This window comes from Diabrotica virgifera, chromosome 3, assembly GCF_917563875.1.
Source record: "Diabrotica virgifera virgifera chromosome 3, PGI_DIABVI_V3a".
In the NCBI taxonomy this organism is placed as follows: Eukaryota; Metazoa; Arthropoda; class Insecta; order Coleoptera; family Chrysomelidae; genus Diabrotica; species Diabrotica virgifera.
In genome coordinates, this window is record NC_065445.1 from 204,556,500 (window position 1) to 204,576,028 (window position 19,529).

Sequence of the window (19,529 nt, forward strand, 5' to 3'; positions counted from 1 at the left end):
TTTCTACTAAATGTACCATTGCGTATACCTAGAAATGCGTAGAAAAAAGTTACAGAACAATGTTTACGAAGTAACAAGGAAAATATCCCAAAATCGCTGTGAGTGGCAAAATTTGAAAAATCATATTTTGGAAATTGTAAATCACAGGGACTTCTACCAAACGCCATTTTAAAGAAGAGCGATGGAAGTTTTTTTCTGTGAAGCAATGTCTATACCTATATCCCCGTGGAAAAAAGTTATTCGGCAAAAAACGAAATTGCTATCTTTCATGTTTTTTTCTTGCTTTTCTTTTGGATATATTTTTGTAAAAAAACATGCTTTTGACTTTAGAATGCGATATTTCGATAGTAAATTTAACCTGGAATAATTTTTCTATAGACGTGTTTGCACTAAATGTGCATAAAACTCACCCTAATTCGCCCTGTGTCTAGGGACTAATTCACCCCTTTCTCAAAAACGCACCAATTTAAATGGTAGCACTCCGCGGTTTTTTCAAAAACAGAGGTCCATTGACTATTTGAAACAATAAAACCCTGTTAACGTTGTAGTGCCTTTCAAAAATACATAATCAATAACCTATCCACAGAGAACGGCAGTTCTCACCAGTGGCGCACAACACCCCTACATGCGACACTATATATACACGAAATTTTCGATTTTCTAAACCTGACTGAATTGAAAATTGGGCCAAATCCCATTTAAAGTTTATGAAAAGACTCGTCAATCCATATGTTACTTCTCCATTTTGGTCGAAGGGTGTGGATTTTACGGCCCTTCCCATTTAAAGCCTGTTTTTCGTTCTCGTCCCCAAAACTCCCAAAAATTTCAAAAATTTAAGCCCGACCTTTGCGGCTTCTGATAGCACATATCATTATCTTTCCAACGCATGTTTAATTTTGAAAATCGGTTATACCATTCAAAAGTTATCGAGCTCAGAAATATGACTCAATTTTTATTTAAAAAATGGAAAATGTTTGTGGATATGTATGTATGTATGTATGTATGTGTGTGGAAAAGTTAAACCGATCTGAATTTTTTTTTCTGTGTTTCAAGAGGGTGTGAGGGCCGATTCATAACCGGTCTAATTTTTGACTTCTGACTACCCGTAAGTCAGCTAGAGGGCTTAGATACAAAATAGCATATTTTTTGGGCGTATATATCTTAGGTTCAAGGAAAGACAAAAAAAACGTAAATAAACCAAATCAATAGGATTGAGTTAAGCTTTCAAATGGCGCCTAAGCGATCAAGCTGAGACATACACACTGCTCACCATAGCTAAAAAACTGAAAAATGAAACTTTGAAAATTTTGGTTTTTCGACAATTACTCAAAATTTCAACCTACGAATTGCGCCAATAACTGAGCGTTTGTAGAAGGACTCAGGACGCTTCTAACGGTATATACCTTATATCTGGGAAAATTCGAATTTTTAAGTTATAAGCTCCATAAGTATGATCAAGTCTATTTCTTATGGGAAAAACGGTTTTTCAAGCTCAATAATTCCTGTAATACGTTCAGTTATCATACTCGATCTTGGATGCATCAGATACTACTTGTCAATACGTTTCAAATTCATGTTTAGTGATCAATATCAGGTAAGCCGTTCAGAAGTTATAGAGCTCCAAAAGTATAATTAGTCCAGGAACTGAAATTTTTCACTTCGCAATTTTTACAAAATGGATAGATTTGCTTGAAAATTTGACAATAAGTAGCGGATAGTCCAAGGATCAAAATCTATATGATGCCGAAAGACGATTTTACCATGAGGTGTTTGCCACCTCATCTCGAAAGTGGAAATTTTTTTATATTTTGACCGCAAATGCTGGTAAAAATATTAATTACTAGCAAAAAATGTTCATTATAGATTGTTTTGATAAAATTAATAGTTTTCGATTTATTAGTTATCGAAGCTGTTAGTTTTATATCGAAAAGATTACCAGATAACGGCAGTTCTCGCCAGTGGCGTAGAAATACACCCCCCTACACGCGACACTATTATATACCTGAAATTTTCAATTTTCTAAATCTGACTGAATTGAAAATTGTGCCAGCTCCCATCTTCAAGTTCAGAAAAATACTCACCCATTCATATGTCAACCATCCATTTTGGTCTAAGGGTGTCGATTTTACGGCCCTTCCTATTTAGGGTCTGTTTTTCGTTCTGATCCCCAAAACTCCCAAAAACTTCGAAAATTTAAGTCCGACCTTTGCGGCTTCTAACAGTACTGATCATTACCTTTCCAACGAATGTCTAATTTTGAACATTACCAGAGAACGGCAGTTCTCGCCAGTGGCGCACACCCACACCCCCCTACACGCGACACTATATATACACAAACATTTCGATTTTCTAAATCTGACTGAATTGAAAATTGGGCCAACTTCCATCTTAAAGTTCAGAAAAAGACTCACCCATTTATATGTCAACCATCGATTTTGGTCCAAGGGTGTAGGTTTTACGGCCCTTCCTATTTAGGGTCTGTTTTTCGTTCTCGTCCCCAAAACTCCCAAAAAGTTTAAAAATTTAAGTCCAACCTTTGCAGCTTCTAATAGAACTGATCATTACATTTCCAACGCATATCTAATTTTGAAAATCGGTTATACCATTCAAAAGTTATAGAGCTTAGAAATGTGACTCAATTTTTATTTAAAAAAGGGAAAATGTTTGTGGAGTATGTAGGTGTGTTTGAAAGTTAAACTGATTTGATATTTTTTCTCTGTGTTTAAAGAGGGGGTCAAGGCCGATTTAGAACCGGTATAGTTTGTGACTTTTGACCACCCATAAGCCAGCTATAGGACGGTAGGTTCAAAACGGCATATTTTTTGGGGGTATATATATTCGGATCAAGAAGAGGCAGGAGAACCGCAAATACATCAAATCAATAATGTTGACTTAAGCTTTCAAATAGTGTTTAAGCCGTCAGGATCAGACATACACACGGCTCAGTATAGCCGAAAAACTGAAAAACTAAACTTTGAAAATTTTGGTTTTTCGACAATTACTCAACATTTCAACCTACGAATAGGCATTAGGCATGTTCACTAATTTTTAAATATAGTTAAATTCAATAGATTACAAGGTATATAAAAACGTAACAATTATAAAACTGGGTGCTACTTCGGTATGCGGTCTACGGCAGAGTTTCTAGTTTGGTATGCGGTCTACCGTCTGATATGCGATCTACGGCAGTTTAGCTGATTCGGCATGCGGTCTTCGTACAAAAACAAATTATTACACTATTACAAACTTTTTATTTATTATTTATATATTATTTTATTTATTACACACTATTACAAACAAATTTATTATATTACTTAAAAGTTAAATAATCTTTGAAAAACTTATTTGTAGGGTCAACTGACAATACATAAACATTTTAAATGGTTTATACATATACATCTCTAACATCGTGCAGAAAAGCGATAAACTTATCTTCTACATTCCTTCGTAGAAACTTCCACGCAACATAATCCAAATGGGACTGCAAAGTACTGACAGGAACACCTGTCATTTTTTTCAAAATCGTAATTTTACCCTCCAACCAGGATTTTTCTATCCCTTGCGTATGTGCTCCTGTTTGTGGGTCGACATAATTTTCCTGGTGGTTAACGGTTGAGTGCACGTAGCCTAATTGGCGCAAATTGCCGTATGCTGGCCATTCGTCCGAGTGAATTACTGACCCAGCTTCAACTTCCCTTTGTATGATGGGAACTAGGGTCGCTCTGTCTCTTCGCTCAACATAAAAATATCGGACCTCCTCTTTACTCTTTAATCCGAAGACCCACGGACCGTCAATTCGGCGTCCATGATTCCGATTATTTTCCGCTTCAGCATCGCTGTCTTCTGATTCTGCTGGATGGTCTCCATTTAATATTCGTCCTCTGTTGTACCTATTTACTTCTGCCCGCAAATCTGGCTTCGTCAATTTGGATTGGGTCTTCTTCCGTACCTCGAAGCTGTCCACGGCGATTCACTGACATCACAGAGGAACAGACTTCTCGACACATGCTGTACCAGTCCCCTATAGCTTCACTTCCTCTCCCCGTTACTTTCATTACTGTGTCAAAATCGAGTTCCAAAATGAACATGAACATCAATTCAAAAATTTGACATAAAGTTAACTTGCAGTTAATTTTTCCATTTAAGTCGGTGAAATGGAAAAAACGGTTGCCATGCCTAACTGATCTTGTGGTCTGGCATCCTGTCCTTGGACAGCGAAGAACTGGTCTATATTCACCACCCCGATCTCGTTTCCGCTTTTCTTCCATTTATGCCCCACATCGGTGGCACGGCTCAGCGTCTTCAACATTTTGTAATAAACCGTTCGCTCGTAGAAATGCTACTGCCTCTGCTTCGCTCGAAATGACAGTTTGATAAAACTCTTTTAGCAACATTTTGTTTGCAACTAAATCAATCTTCATTTTGGGGCTCATTTTATACCAAAATAGGTCATTAAAGGTTTTAGTATAAGCACTACGTAATTGACCAATAATGAGTTCGTCATAATTTCCCTAATTTGTTTTTGCTTTCCTAATTGAGCAGTAATGAGTTTATTTCAAAGATTATTTACTTTTTAAGTAATATAATGAAATAGTAATGAGTGTGTCATAATTTCCCTAATTTGTTTTTGCATTCCTAATTAAGTAGTAATGACTTTATTTCAAAGATTATTTAACTTTTAAGTAATATAATAAAATAGTAATGTTTGTAATAGTTTCTCTAATTTGTTTTTGTACGTAGACCGCATGCCGAATCAGCTAAATTGCCGTAGACCACATATTAGACGGTAGACCGCATACCGAAGTGGCACCTAAAACTGTTTAAAAATGTATATTTTTTAAGATAAATGAGTTCATAATGTTGATTTTCTTGGAGGCTAGAAAAACGGTACCCTGCAGCGAGGCTACGGTCTGTGACGTCAGCAGTCGTAACGTCTTTGATCGACGACTAGTTTTGTATACTTATTTACGAAGTGTATTTGAATGTGCGCAGTTTTTTACGTACTTGATTATTAAAAATGAAGCCAAATAAGTGGTGTTTTGTTCCTGGGTGTGTAAATACATCAAAAAAACAGTTCTGACAAGATTTTTAAGACCGTTCCAGCCAATTTAAAACAGAAAAAGAAATGGTTTGTTGTAGCTATAACTTAAAATAACTAACTTATAGAACTAACTTAATAAAATAAACACTATACAAGTTTTCCAGAGACTTTCGGCCCTTGGTAATAATGTAATTGTTCTTTCTGCATTTACATTTTTCAAAAATACTTATTATTTTTCTCAGAATTCGAAAAAAATTAATGAATTTAAATAGCATTAGACCAAGATTTTGCACCTACCCCCTTAAGGAGTAAATGAAAAAGTTTCGGGACCTCAAATTTGTATTCCTTAAACTGGGATATTCCTAAAAACGAGACTCTAATAATACAGACAGTAAAAGTAAACCTTGAAATAACTACATGTGGATGTAGGTATAACTTTATATTAAATTAAAATCATTAATAATTTAGTGAAAAGATTGGTTGAAATGAAAATGTATAATACCCAAGTTAAAAAATATTTTTTACCTTGGAACAGTTGTCAACTCTAAATACGAAACAACCGAAATAAGATCTAGAGTTGAAAAGGACAGAGTAACATTTAACAACATGCATGAGAAATATTTTCACCCATTGCGACATATAATATCTCTTTCACTAAAAATGCGGCTGCTAAAATGTTATTATTTCCGGTCTTGCTATATGGCGCAGAGGCCTGGACAATAATGGAAACGTTAATGAAAAAGCTAGAGGCATTCGAGATGTGTGTGTACCCACGTATCCTCAAAATATCCTGGCGACCCACACCAACGTACAGGTATTGCATCGAATGGGAAAACAAAAAGAAATCTCTTTTACAATTAAGAAACGAAATCTTAAATATTTCGGTCATCTCATGAGGCATGATAAATATCGTATACTCCAACTGATAACGCAAGGTAAAATAGAGAGCAAACGCGGACCCGGAAGAAAAGACACTCATGACTTAAAAACTTACTCCAATGATTTGGACAAAAGTCGATCGAGTTATTCAGAAACGCCGCAAATGAAATTAAAATTGCCATGATGATAGCCAACGTCCACAACGGACAAGGCACATGAAGAAGAATAAAAATAGTTTTAATACACCTAACCAAGGTAAGGTAATAACCAGCCAATGTATGTATACAATATGCATGCGTACAATGCATGCATACAACTTTCTCTATTTTTTTGTGGAGTATTAAGCATTTATTTTTTTAGCTTAAAGAAGACATGGAAAATTATATGGAATGTATACTCAGTAAAGCTGTGGTAGATTTATTTTTTTACAAGATGCCAATAAATCATACACCATTGTTACATCTACACTACAGTCAGTAGTTTATACGAATCGGCTTTCTGAAAACCTTCTTCCATTTTATTTGTTTATTTTTGTACCACCCAAAATATGTTCTTACAAACAGTCTATCCACTTTAAACTAAACAAATTCACTATAAAAATCCACTTTAACCCTGATAAAACAAGAAGAGAACAAAATAAAATGACCTGAAATGTCAAACAGGTAAACAATAACACTATGAGAATGGCGCGCGCTTGGGGTATGCAACTAGTGACGTCAGGCCAATAGAGAAGCGTTCTTGAAATTTAAAATAATGTTAGATTTCTAGTAAAGATTTTTTATAGAAAGACTTTTTCAATTTTGTTGAAATTTTGGACAATTATTCCTAGGGTGTTTCTTAATCGTTTTACATGTTTGAAATGACTTTTTAATTTTTTGTGAACATCCCTATTGCGCCAATAACTTAGCGTTTGTAGAAGGACTCAAGACTAATCTAACGGTGTATACCTCATACCCGGGAAAATTCGAATTTTTAGGTTATAGGCTTCATAAATATGATAAAATCTATTTCCTGTGGGAAAAACGGTTTCTCAAGCTCAATAATTGCTGTAGTAGCTTCAGTTATCATACTTGACCTTAGATCCATCAGTTACTACTGGTCAATACGTTTCAAACTCATGTTTACTGATTAAAATCGGTTAAGCCGTTTAGAAGTTATTAAGATACAAAAGTATAATCCAATTAACGATTATTCCCCAAATGGTTTATGTAGGCTAAATGGGTTTATGTGGTTACGACGCTAAATTTGATCTGGCAACGGGCAGTCCGACTTCATTTACCTGCCATCTCAATATATTTTTTTTCAATCTATTTCGAATAGAAAAAAATCTAGTGTACATTCGATGGACACTAGATCATTTGGGAGATAATGCAACAAAGGTGACCATTTATAAAGCTTGACGTGTAATAAAGGAACATTGCATTCAACTTCATACATTTAATTTATAACTAACTTTGAAAAACTCCTGATACAAGAATAAAAAACAGCTAAACGCCGTAAAAATGAGTGGCGCATAAAATATTCCAGCTACAAAAGATCTGATATGAATGTTACGTGGCGCGAAAATGGATTTTCATTTGATGCAAAACAAAATTCTAGTTTTATTTTAAAATATTTTTCCATAATATTTGCTAAATTTGAAGTAAACGCGCCACAAAAGAGTTTCAAAATTCAAACTGTATCAAAGTTACTCTTTTGTGGCGCGTTTACTTCAAATTTAGCAAATATTATGGAAAAATCTTTTAAAATAAAACTAGAATTTTGTTTTGCATCAAATGAAAATCCATTTTCGCGCCACGTAACATTCATATCAAATCTTTTGTAGCTGGAATATTTTATGCGCCACTCATTTTTACGGCGTTTAGCTGTTTTTTATTCTTGTTAAATGTACATCGTAATATTATTTTACTCCAATATATCAGCATCACTTCCGATTTCTTGCTCTTTATTCTCAGTTGGTTGGCGATGTTCGAGTCCAGGGGTCGGCAACCTTTTCCGGATGGCGGACCATGTTCAATCTAAAACTTTTTATGCGGACCGTTCATCCACTCCCGGAGAAAGGCCTCCACAAATCCCTCATGAGTTCTCCACTTCTCTCTGTTTTGTGCTATTCAGTGCCAGTTTCTCTGCACTTTTGGTTTTATGTCGTGTAGCAATCGTTTTAGTGGTCTTCCTCTACTACGACTGTGTTCGTGTGGTCTCCAATGTATACTGTTTCTCTTCTCCATTTCGTTGTTTTGTCATGCCACGTGTCCTACCCAGTTTCATTTCATTTGTGCAATTCTTCCAATTACAACTTCCACATTCGTCCTGCTTCACTCAGGGGCATAACAGAGGGCCCCGCAGCATGAAGCTTGCGGGGGGTCCCAATCGCTTAAGGGTCCCATCTTGTCATCTGATATTATGTAAAAATCTGTTATTCTTATATAATTTTTACGTTGTCTGTTTAAATTTAAAAATGTAAAAATTTCTAACTAGACGTATTTGCCAAGTGAATCACCTCATAATATCTAGAAACTTAATCCCTTCCGGCCTACCGAAATTTTATGGCAGCGACAATAAACTATATAATGCTTTGTACGTGACTATTGAAAGATATTAGAATTTAGAATTGCAATTTGCCGAATATAAGGAAAATATTTTTAAATCTAAAAATGGGTTTTCCTTCTCTTTGTTCTTTACCTACTTTTAGTATTTCCATACAATATTATCGCCAGTAATTTCATATTGGTTGTTTGCATTGAATGCTATTTATGTTTGTGTTGTTTTACGGTTATAGTGGCATCAGTTTGGTACGCATTTATTTAACAATTATTGACGACTTTTCTTGTGTAATCATTGGACAATCTCTCAACAGATATACGGTAAGATAAGGAAATTATAACACTTACGCTTTAGTTAGAGGAGTCAATGTAGAAAACCTTGCATAGTTTCGGTTTCGGAAAAAATCAAACAAGCTTATATTTTTCTAAAACATTTTTTGTTAGTTTATATATCTTATCTTAAAGCGAAAAGTTCTACTCACAGATGCCTCAATTGTTTATTCATTCTTTAAACAATAAAACTGTTTTATATTAAATAATTTTAATAGATATCGGTGAATTCATCATTTTACTTTGTTCAAAAAGTTTCTAGTTGCTTTTTGATTATGCTGAATTCGAATATGTGATTAAATCAGGGCCATAAGTAAGTACGATGTTGGGGGCCCCGGGGCAAAAGTGATCTGGGACCCCCTACCGGTGAAAACGCATTTTAATGTACTCCATGGCTGAAGTTTCCTGTACCTACCTACATATTGCTATTTTAGTTGACCAACACAAAAAAAATTTAAATCACATTATTTTAAGCTAAAATATTTACCATCAATATAACATCTTTTCTGTTTTCATAAAAAATATACTACATATAATGTTACTTACATTCTTCGGCTATAATGTAAGTTTTTAATCGCGTTATATTGCCTATAGGCAGTATAACGCGATTACAATCGCGGGGCCTCCTTCGCCGGTGGCCCCGAGGCACTACCCCGGTTGCCCCAATGGTAGTTACGGCCCTGTCAGACATTACAATTTGAAAATTCAAAATAATTTTTTTTAAGCACTTATACAGTTTGTCTGCGTGGATTCGAACCATATGGGAAACATTTTTATTATTAATTTTACGAAAAAAGTTATTCTTCATGAAATGCTCTGAGTGGTCTTAAATCTGAGACACAAAATAAGCCAGATAAACCATCAGATATCAAAGCTTATCAATTTTATACGAGGTAAGTCAAAAAATAGGAATTTAACTCAAGGATAAAGTACTTTTATATTTAACAATATAGGATTTTAATTTTAATAAAATATGTATTGTAATAAAATATCCTTGTAAATAAAAAATTAATGTTTCCAAATATTTCTCAAATTACCGATAACCAACATATCATTTTATTGCAATTATAATAAATATTTTATTATTATTTTTTTAATTTTAAGAAAAAATTCTTTATAAAATTCTTATCAGATTCTTTATAAAAAGCTCTGCATTATCTCAAAACGAAGATTCAATCGTAATATATCACATTTTACCAACTTTATACGAGGTATGTCGAAAAATATGAATTTCTCTCTGTTAAGTACCTTTATAATTCACAATAATATTTCAACTGGAATGATATAATTGCATATTTAAACATAGTTTTTAATTGCGAACAACTTTTTATAATAAAATTTTTCAATATTGTAAAATATAAAGGTGGTATAGGTACTATTGAGTGAAATTAATATTTTTTGATATACCTCGTATAAAATCAATAAAATTTAATATCTGATTATTGCAACTTAGGTTTTATACCATGCAGAGCATTTTATGAAGAATAACTTTTTTTCGTAATATAGATATGTGTAATAAAAAAGTTTCCCATAGGTTCCATGCTACGCAAACACACTGTATAGGAAATCAAGAAAGAATTGTTTTAACATTTACTATTTTTAAAGCTGGTTATTAAATGTATTGAAGGTAAGTTGTACAGATAACAACAAAAGAAGTTGTTTATTTGGAATGGCTCTCCAGTCTGATATTTGCATGAGAGTTTAATCTCTGTTCGGAGAGTTTAAGTCTGTTCTGTCGGACAAAATAAATGTGCCTTTTTGGTGGTCTGACCGTTACAAATTTTTAACCTGTTCCACAATTAAAACTACCCCTCTTCCAGTGTTCCCATATATCAAAGTTTATCCGACTAGACACGCTTAAGCTATTAACAAATTTTCAGCTTGCCATTAATCAACTTTTTTTTCATACACGGGATCTAGACCTATAATTGTTTAACGCGGGAGCAGTCGCGCTCACTTCTGTCACGTAAGCAGTCGCGCGTAGAACAAAATCTAACAATACGAATTTAAAACAAATTTCAATTTTATAATATTTTTGTTTGCTTGTTATGTTAAAAATATCTATTTCTAACAATTTTAAAACTAATTGGTTCCCACCAAATCCACAAATTACACCAAAAAAAAAAAAAAAATGAAATTAAAAAAAATTAAAAAAAAATCCTACGCATTACTACAATCTTCTTCGAGGCACTTACAAGTGGAATGTTATGTTGCAAAATTTTTCATTAAGTTATCACGGAAAATGATAAAAAGTTGGATTTTTTCTAACGGCGCGACTGCTCCCAAGTTAAAAGGGGCCCCCTTTCAAATTCTGCGGGGAGGCCCCGACGGAGTTTGTTACGCCACTGGCTTCACTCGTCCTTATTTTCGTATATATTCTTTCAGTGATTCTCCTGACAAAGCTGGTACGATGGACCTCTGCGTTATTCTTAGTCGTTATTCATTTTTCATCTGTTTTAATAATAATATTTATTATCTTACTTTTGTCGTTTATAGTGATTCCATTTTTATCTGGCGTATCTGTTATCGGTCTTTACTATTTAGATTTTTTAACACTTTCATGTTCTTCTTTTTTTTTGTAATATTTTCGATTTGTTCGGTGTTGTTGTCCCTGGTGTTTGTCTTATTCTTTTTCTTATTGCCTTATTAGTTCCTTATATTCAAGTAAATTTCAGTGCATGCAACTTCTTTCCTTAATCGTCTGTTGTGTTTCTGTCCTTAATTTATTATTTTTCATAAGTTTCTTGATTTTCCCTAAAATTATATTATTTTTTTTGGATTGCGTAAAAAGTTACAAAGGGCCGAATGCGGCCCGCGGGCCTCATGTTGCCGACCCCTGTTCTAGTCCATTAAAATGTTACATTTTTAGGCCTTCTCTTGCATTTGTTAGAGGACGTAAATTTATTTTTTTAATGTCTAGAGGTGGTCAGTAGAAGCTTAAGTTTAAGTTTGTGAGGTTGCGACCCTTGTCTCCTGGCCGCCTTCTTGGAAAAAGGTGTGCAAAGGGTTTTCTCGCTGTATCTCGTAAACTAGCAACCCTACAGAAAATTTAATCAGACATAAAATGTAGTAAAATAAATTTTCTTCAATTTTATTTCTATTTTTTATCATCATGTGACCAACAAAAAAGTTATAAGCAAAAATAAGTGAAAATTTTGTAAAAAGATTCCTTTATAACTTTTTTCTTTGTGGATTTTTAATTGGACCTGGATTTTTCTTATGATTAGTACTTAAGTCGTTTCTGTTCTAAATGAGACATACTCGTATGTGTACCAAATATCAAAAAAGATATACAAGGATAAAACACCCTGTAACTCAGTTATAAAAATCAGTGGAGCAATATATGTAGTATGTATATCCAGAACTGCTTTAGCGACCTCCACTCACCATTCAAGTATTTCCGTTACCCAGTGAAACACCCTTTGTATATTGGAGAGAAAAATTGGTCAGATGTGACTTTTCAATTATGTGATTAGTCTTAAATCTGACTGGGTATTTTCAAATTTGTTTTCTGTATGTTTGTTCCGTTTTGTATGCAACTCACTAATATTTTAGGATACTTCTCTTAATGCTATAGCCCCTAATTGTGACACAGTATTTGGTACTTAAAATATTGTATTTGGCTTTCCTCTGGTTCCTTGACATCCTGGAAAGAGAGAGCTCATCCACTGCCTATGGAACTCAAACCTGTGATTGGGGATCCCTTCGGTACTGGTCGGAGTGGTCGGGGTAATCTCAAGGAGCTTCTTCTATCGAGGTTCCAGGACCGCTAGGCTAGTTGTGGGAATTTGAGATAGGCTAGGCTCCACATAGTGGGACCATTTAAAAATCTCACAGCCTAACTTCTTTTCCTAGACCGTAGAAGATGCTGCCTGGTAGTCAGTGTGCTCACCGGTCAATGTAGACTTCAGCGGCACCTTCATCTGCTTGGGTTGGCGGATGGCTTACGGTGCCGTCTATGTGATGAGGAGGAGGAAACCACCTCAAATGTCCTCTGGAAATGCCCGACATTGGCATATCAGCGGTAGCATATCCTGAGGTCGGCCTTTATGCAGCCGAGCCAGGTGAGGAAGTTACATTTGAAGATACTTGTGGTTTTCGGTGAGGCCATAAGGTTGCTGAACGATTAGACGTTCAGGACGACAGGAGGAGTTCAGATTTGCAGCCCCTGTTGATTCTGACAGACATGGGAGCTCTTTTTAACCTGGCCCCTAGAAACGCTGAAGAATTTTTATGGACCTGGTACGTATGATAGGGGTGATACAATGGACCCGCCGTAGGAGGTCTAAATGTCTGAAAGGCTCACAAGTCCCGATGTACCATACCACACCATACCGTACCTCCTTCGATTCAGACTTCTAGACGGAGAGGCAGCGCTGAAAAATCTCTTTCAATTTACTAAAACTAGATTTTTCACAGTTGATTACTGTGAGTGTGTAGAGAAACATACTGCGGTCGGTCAAGCGAAACGTAGAACAGCGGTTACTGAGAGGGTATCAAAGTTGCTTTCCTACGAAGGTAAATAAATCCATTTACTAAGGCTATAAATCAGTACACACAATCTAAATTATATAAAAATAAAAGATATTATAGTCGGTTAGCTGTATGACGGGACAGAGCCGGTCGGTCGGCCCCAATAATCGATTGAGGAAATGAAGTATTTTGGCTCGCAATTTTTTCGTCCAGCATGGATTTACTTGAAATTTTCACAGAAGGTAGGGAATAGTCCAAGGATCATTTTCTATATCATGCCGCTATCATACGCTAAAACCTTGGGGGTGGTTGCCACCCCATCTCGGGGATGGGAAATTTTTATTACATTTTGACCATGCATTTCTATGGAAAAAGTGATTCTAAGAAAAAAATGGTTTGTACATTTTCTTCGTTAAACTAATATTTTTCGAGTTATTCGCGTTTGAAAATAACAGTTTTTCGACGAAAAAATCGAATTTTTTAGAGGGTTTTTTGAGAATACCTTGAAAAATATGCATTTAGTCAAAGAAACTGTACATATCAAAATTGTATCTTTTAGTACCACAAACCAAATTATTTTCCAATAATATCTTTAAGACCAATAAAAACCGAGATACGGCATGTTAAATGTTAGCGTTTTTCCTCAAATGCATAATTTGAAATATACAAAGCCAAATAATGGGAAACATTTGCATTTTTCGAGGAAAACTTAAATAAACTTTTTTCAAGCATAAAATAACCCCTTCTTAAATAAATAAAATAAGAGATTTCTAGCATTAAAATTAAGCGACTTATAAGTAAAAAAATGTCGGTACCTGCTTTTCTCTACGAAAAAAGCAGTGAAAACAACCACCTAACTACCTTCCTAATTTAAAATTGGACTTCACCTTTCTGTAGTTTCTTTTACATTTATATTATCAATATGCTCAAGCAGTTTAACCTGTCTAAAATGCCTAAATTTGGAAAAATTGGAGTTTATAGAAAAATTGATTTTTTGCAATTTGGTATTTTTCACCTTTACTTCAAAATATCTCCGAAAATACTAAAGATACGAAAAAAATTATAACCTTCTAAATTGTAGATTTTTGAATGACTAAAATTATTATGTACATAGATTTTCACTAAAGTAGACAGTTAGCCAGATATAACTGTTTAAAGCCTCTATTTCTCAGCAAACACTCCCTTATTCGAGCCCTTTAAACCCGCCTCAATTAAAACTAAGGGATCTCACGGAATTTACTTTACACAGTCTTATAGCTCTTTAAAAATCCTACAAAATTATTTTTGAAAAAATTTTTATCGCCAAAAATATATAGAATATATTTCGAGGTATTCTCAAAAAACCCTCTAAAAAATTCGATTTTTTCGTCGAAAAACTGTTCTTTTCAAGCGTGAATAACTCGAAAAATATTAGTTTACGGAGAAAATGTAAAACATTTTTTTCTTAGAATCACTTTTTCCATCGAATTACATGGTTAAAATGTAATAAAAATTTCCCACCCCCGAGATGGAGTGGCAACCACCACCAAGGTTTTAGCGTATTATAGCGGCATGATATAGAAAATGATCCTTGGACTATTCCCTATCTTCTGTGAAAATTTCAAGTAAATCCATGCTGGACGAAAAAATTGCAAGCCAAAATGCTTCATTTCCTCAATCGACTATTGGGGCCGACCGACCCACTCTGTCCCGTCATACAGCTAACCGACTATAATAACTTTTATTTATATTTAATTAAGAATGTGTGTACTGATTTTCAGCCTTAGTAAATGAATTTAATTACCTTCGTAGGAAAGCAACTTTGATACCCTCTCAGTAACCCCTGTTCTACGTTTCGCTTGACCGACCGCAGTATGTTTCTCTACACACTCACTGTAATCAACTGTGAAAAATCTAGCTTTAGTAAATTCAAAGAGATTTTTCGGCGCTGCCTCTTGGTCTATACGTATTTCTACATTATGTGTTACTTTGGTTATCGCAGAAATATGGTCTTTTAAATCTTTTAGTCGGTGCACTTTCAAAGGTGCACTTCGAAAAAAGTTTACTAAGTAAAATTAGAGGAGTGCAATGACGATGAATGAATATAAAGACATTATTTGCATTGTATAATTGTTGATGACTAACAATATAGTTTTTTAAATTTATGATTTATAAAGTATGATTTACATGTTTTTAACAATCAAATCCAGTGGGGTGAAAATTACAATAATCTTTAGCGCCGCCAGAAATATCAATGTTGGACCACTGCCAGTTTGCACATTTTTTATCATTACACACGATGTGAACAGCTCTAGCTCCTTTTCCATGTATCGAGCCTTCGACGTTAGAGACTTTCAAGTTGGTAATTTGAAAATCACGGGTGGTATTTCCTACATCTCCATAATCCTGGTTTATGTAAATTCCATCTTTCTGCATTCCTACGATAATTATTTATGTAGATATTTGGCAAAAATTAAAACTTAAGAACATAAAAAATAGTCCAAATTCTAAAGCCAAAAAAATATAGACAAAAGTTAGACATAAGGACGTAGGAGCAAAATTTCGCGCTAATGTGTTTTAAATGCATTAATTTTTTCGGATCTGGAGAAAACTAATAAGTATTTTGAAAAATCTAAATGCAGAATGAAATATTGCATCAATACCGAGGGCAGAAAGCCCCTGGAAACTTTTATAAATTTTATAGTATAAGTTACATAAAAAATTGTGAAAAATTGGTGAAAAAAAAGAGAAAAAGTGTGACTTTTAAATTTAAATATCTCATTCAAAAGGAAATTTTTGGTTATTAAAAGGGACATTCTGCCCTGGGTAATAATGTAATATTTCATTCTGCGTTTAAATTTAAAAAAAATACTTATTAGTTTTCTCAGGATTAGAAAAAATGCATGCATTTAAAACATATTGTCGCGAATTTTGCGCATACGTCCGTAATAACAAACCTTTACAGCGATGTATTCTAGCTCCATTAAATTTCAGTAAAGTAGAACCCCGATTATCCGTGAGCGGATTATCCCTGCTGATGATTATCCATGCTATGATTTTCCGTTACTGAAATTGCATTTTTTATGTTTTGTCGAAATTGCGTCACTTTAAATTAGTGGACGAAAACTGTATGGGATGTGAGGGAGGCGCATAATTAGGGCAGTCAATGAGGGTATTTGGCTCCGAATTCCATCCTACCACATCGATTTACTTGATATTTTCACAGTAAGTAGGGAATAGCTCAAGAAACAAAGTCTACCCTATGCCGATGTGCGCTTTTATCTTGGGGGGTGGTTCCCACCCCTTCTCGGGGGTGAAAAATGTTTTGGTTAAAATTGCGACGGAAGAGGCTAGAGATCCTAATTTTAAACAAAAACTGTTGTATAATTATTTTTTGAAAACCCAATATTTTGAGTTATTCGTGGTTGAAAATTGGCCATTTTCGTTGAAAAATGACACCTTTTCGGACGGATTTTTGCGAATACCTTAAAAACTATGCATCTAACAAAAAAAGTATAAAAAATATTTCTGTAGCTTATAAAAAAAAAAACAGATTCGTTCCTTCATAAATCTTCTAGTTAAAATACAAAGCTAGTCCATTCTTTCAAGGTTTTTGCTCTAAATTTTAAAGAACCGCTTGGATTGACATGAAATTTGGCATACGAAGAGCTTACATGTCAAAGAAAAAAAGTGATATTGTGCCGATGTGTGCTATTGTCCTGGGGGTGACTTTCACCCCCTATTGGGGGTGAAAAAATCAATGTCCAAAATAAGTCCGGAAATGGACTAATTTTAAGTAACTTTTGTTCTATAGAGCTTTTTTGCCAAGTAAACACTTTTCGAGTTATTTGCGAGTGAATATGTTCATTTTTCAACAAAATAACCACATTTTGAGACGGTTTTTAGCAAATAACTCAAAAAGTAAGTATTTTGTCGAAAAAAACGTTCTTAGAAAAAAAATATTGCATATAAAAAAGTAAAAAAATGGTGTACGCGTTAGGTCTCTGGATCTCGTAGAACCAGAATTAGAGCTAATGAAAAATAGATTCATATTCACCAAATTTTAAATAGAATATTTCGACGTGAAATATCCAAAAAATTAAGCACTTTTTGGGGATAACCCAATATAACTTTTTAAAGTGTTTAAAAAAACTTTATTTCTGTTTTTACAAAAAGTTCCTAGCATTAATTTAAGCAATTTACGGTCAAAATAAAGTTGGTCCGTTTTGTTTTTGCAAAAAAAAAAATAGGGAAGACCACCCCCTAATTAGCAACTTAAATGAAATTAATCGTTACCGCTCCACAAATTATTTTACTTATGTTGTGTTTATATGATCTGTAAGTTTCGTCGATTCAAAGTGCTTATTTTTGAAAAAATTTGGTTTCAAAGTAACATTTTTAAAAATTTAAATTTTGAAAAACATGTTTTTTTCAAAATAACTTAAAATTTGTTAAAGATACCAAAAATCTCGAAAAACAAAAAAGTCAGATTTGCTTTTCTGAATATCATGTATTTTTTTGTTTTTCTGTTAGACAAAAATTGATTAAGATTTGGTGTTTCTAAATGTGCATACATTCGTGATCAGTGACTCGTTCAACCCCTTTTAACTACAGCCCTTTCAATAATAAGGACTTTGAACCGATGAAACTTACAGATCGTATAAAAAATATATACACGAGTCAAGAAACTTGTGAAGTCGTAACGATTAAGTTCATTTAAGATACTAATTAGGGAGTGATTTTCTCGATTTTTTTACCAAAACCAAAAGGGACTAACTTTATTTTGAGCGTAACTTGTTTAATTTTGATGTTAGAAATTTTTTTATAAAATAAAAATGAAGCTTTTTTTAAACACTTTAAATAAGTTGTAATGAATTTTCCCCGAAATGTGCTTAATTTTTGGTTATTTCACGTTAAAGTATTCCATTTGGAATTTGACGAATATGAACCTATTTTTCATTAGCTATAACTATGTGTCTACTAGTTGTAGGGACGTGATATATACACCATTTTTTTAAATTTTTTACAGGCTATATTTTCGCTAAAAATGTTTTTTGACAAAATACTTACTATTTGAGTTATTTACGAAAAACCGTCTAAAAGCGTGGTTATTTTGTTGAAAAAATTAACATATTCACTGCCAAATAACTCGAAAAGTATTGACTTAGTGGAAAAAATCTATAGAAGAAAAGTTACTTAAAATTAGCCAGTTTATCCATTTCCTAACTTTCTTTGGACGAATATTTTTTCACCCCCCAAGAGGGGGTGAAAACCACCCCCGGGTAAAAGCACATATCGGCACAATGTCACTTTTTCTCTTTGAATTGTTAGCTATGTGTATGCCAAATTTCATGTAAATCCAACCGGTTCTTTAAAATTTAGAGGTTTTGCAATATTTTACCGTTAAAGAATGGACTAAGCGGGATATGGTAGGTAAGAAGAGTTTGTTTTTTTGCTGCATGCTCAAAGCGGTGTATTCAACTTGAAATAACAGAGAAACTGTCGATTTTAGGTATATAATGGTAACAACAACTTTTGTAGTGCTTGAAAAGACCTTTAAAATTAGTAATACTAAATGTCGATTACATTCAAACTAAGAGGTTGATGACTAATGTATTTTAAGAAGAAATGAGAAGTATATTTAGCCCCCCATCCATCAGAATTTAAATATTATATCGTTTTCGTTCTACAATACTTGTTATTATAGTGTTATTTATATGTTCAAAAAGTTGGACTGGATTAAAATGAATGGTTTTTGAAAAAAAAAATAAGATCAACTTAGGGCGCATTTTTAAATTCTCTTAAAAATCTTCCTTTTCCTCCATGTAACTCGAAAAAAATAAAAAATACGAAAAAAGATACCACACAAAAATGTAGGGGTTTTTCAGATAAAAATTTCCTTTTACTTTATCGTACTATATACGTAGTATAGTATAATAGATAAAGTTATAGGATCGTGCAAAAAAAATTTTTCAGATTTCACTTTTTTTCGACGTTTTGAGTCCCCCTGAGTCTAAAAAGCAAATAAAAAAAACATGTCGGAAGTATGTACGTACGTACGTACGTACGTATGTACGTACGTACGTATGTCGCCACCGCCCAGCAAAAACTACCGAACCGATTTTGATGAAATTTGGTATGAGTGAGTTTAAGAGAATTTTGTCGAGAAACTAAGCTTTTAAAAAAAACCTCTCAAAGGGGGGCCGAAATAGGGGGGTTATTTAGGGCCCATTTTTGCAAATTTTGACCGAAATGAATGAAATTCAACTCAAAGTAAGATCATC

The 19,529-nt window shown here is 33.8% G+C and overlaps 2 protein-coding genes across 5 annotated transcripts in view; one reads left to right on the plus strand and one right to left on the minus strand.

Annotated features, from left to right (window-relative positions):
• LOC126882338 (uncharacterized) overlaps positions 1 to 19,529 on the plus strand; it is a 380,011-nt gene that overhangs the window by 137,104 nt on the left and 223,378 nt on the right. The window lies entirely within an intron of this gene.
• Positions 15,359 to 19,529, minus strand: part of LOC114342465 (polygalacturonase) — a 185,819-nt gene continuing 181,648 nt past the window's right edge. For all 3 annotated transcript variants that reach the window (XM_050647211.1, XM_050647212.1, XM_050647213.1), the window contains one exon: positions 15,359 to 15,683. In XM_050647211.1, coding sequence (XP_050503168.1) covers positions 15,439 to 15,683 — 245 coding nt within the window. In that variant the 3' untranslated portion in view covers positions 15,359 to 15,438. The remainder of the gene's footprint in view (positions 15,684 to 19,529) is intronic.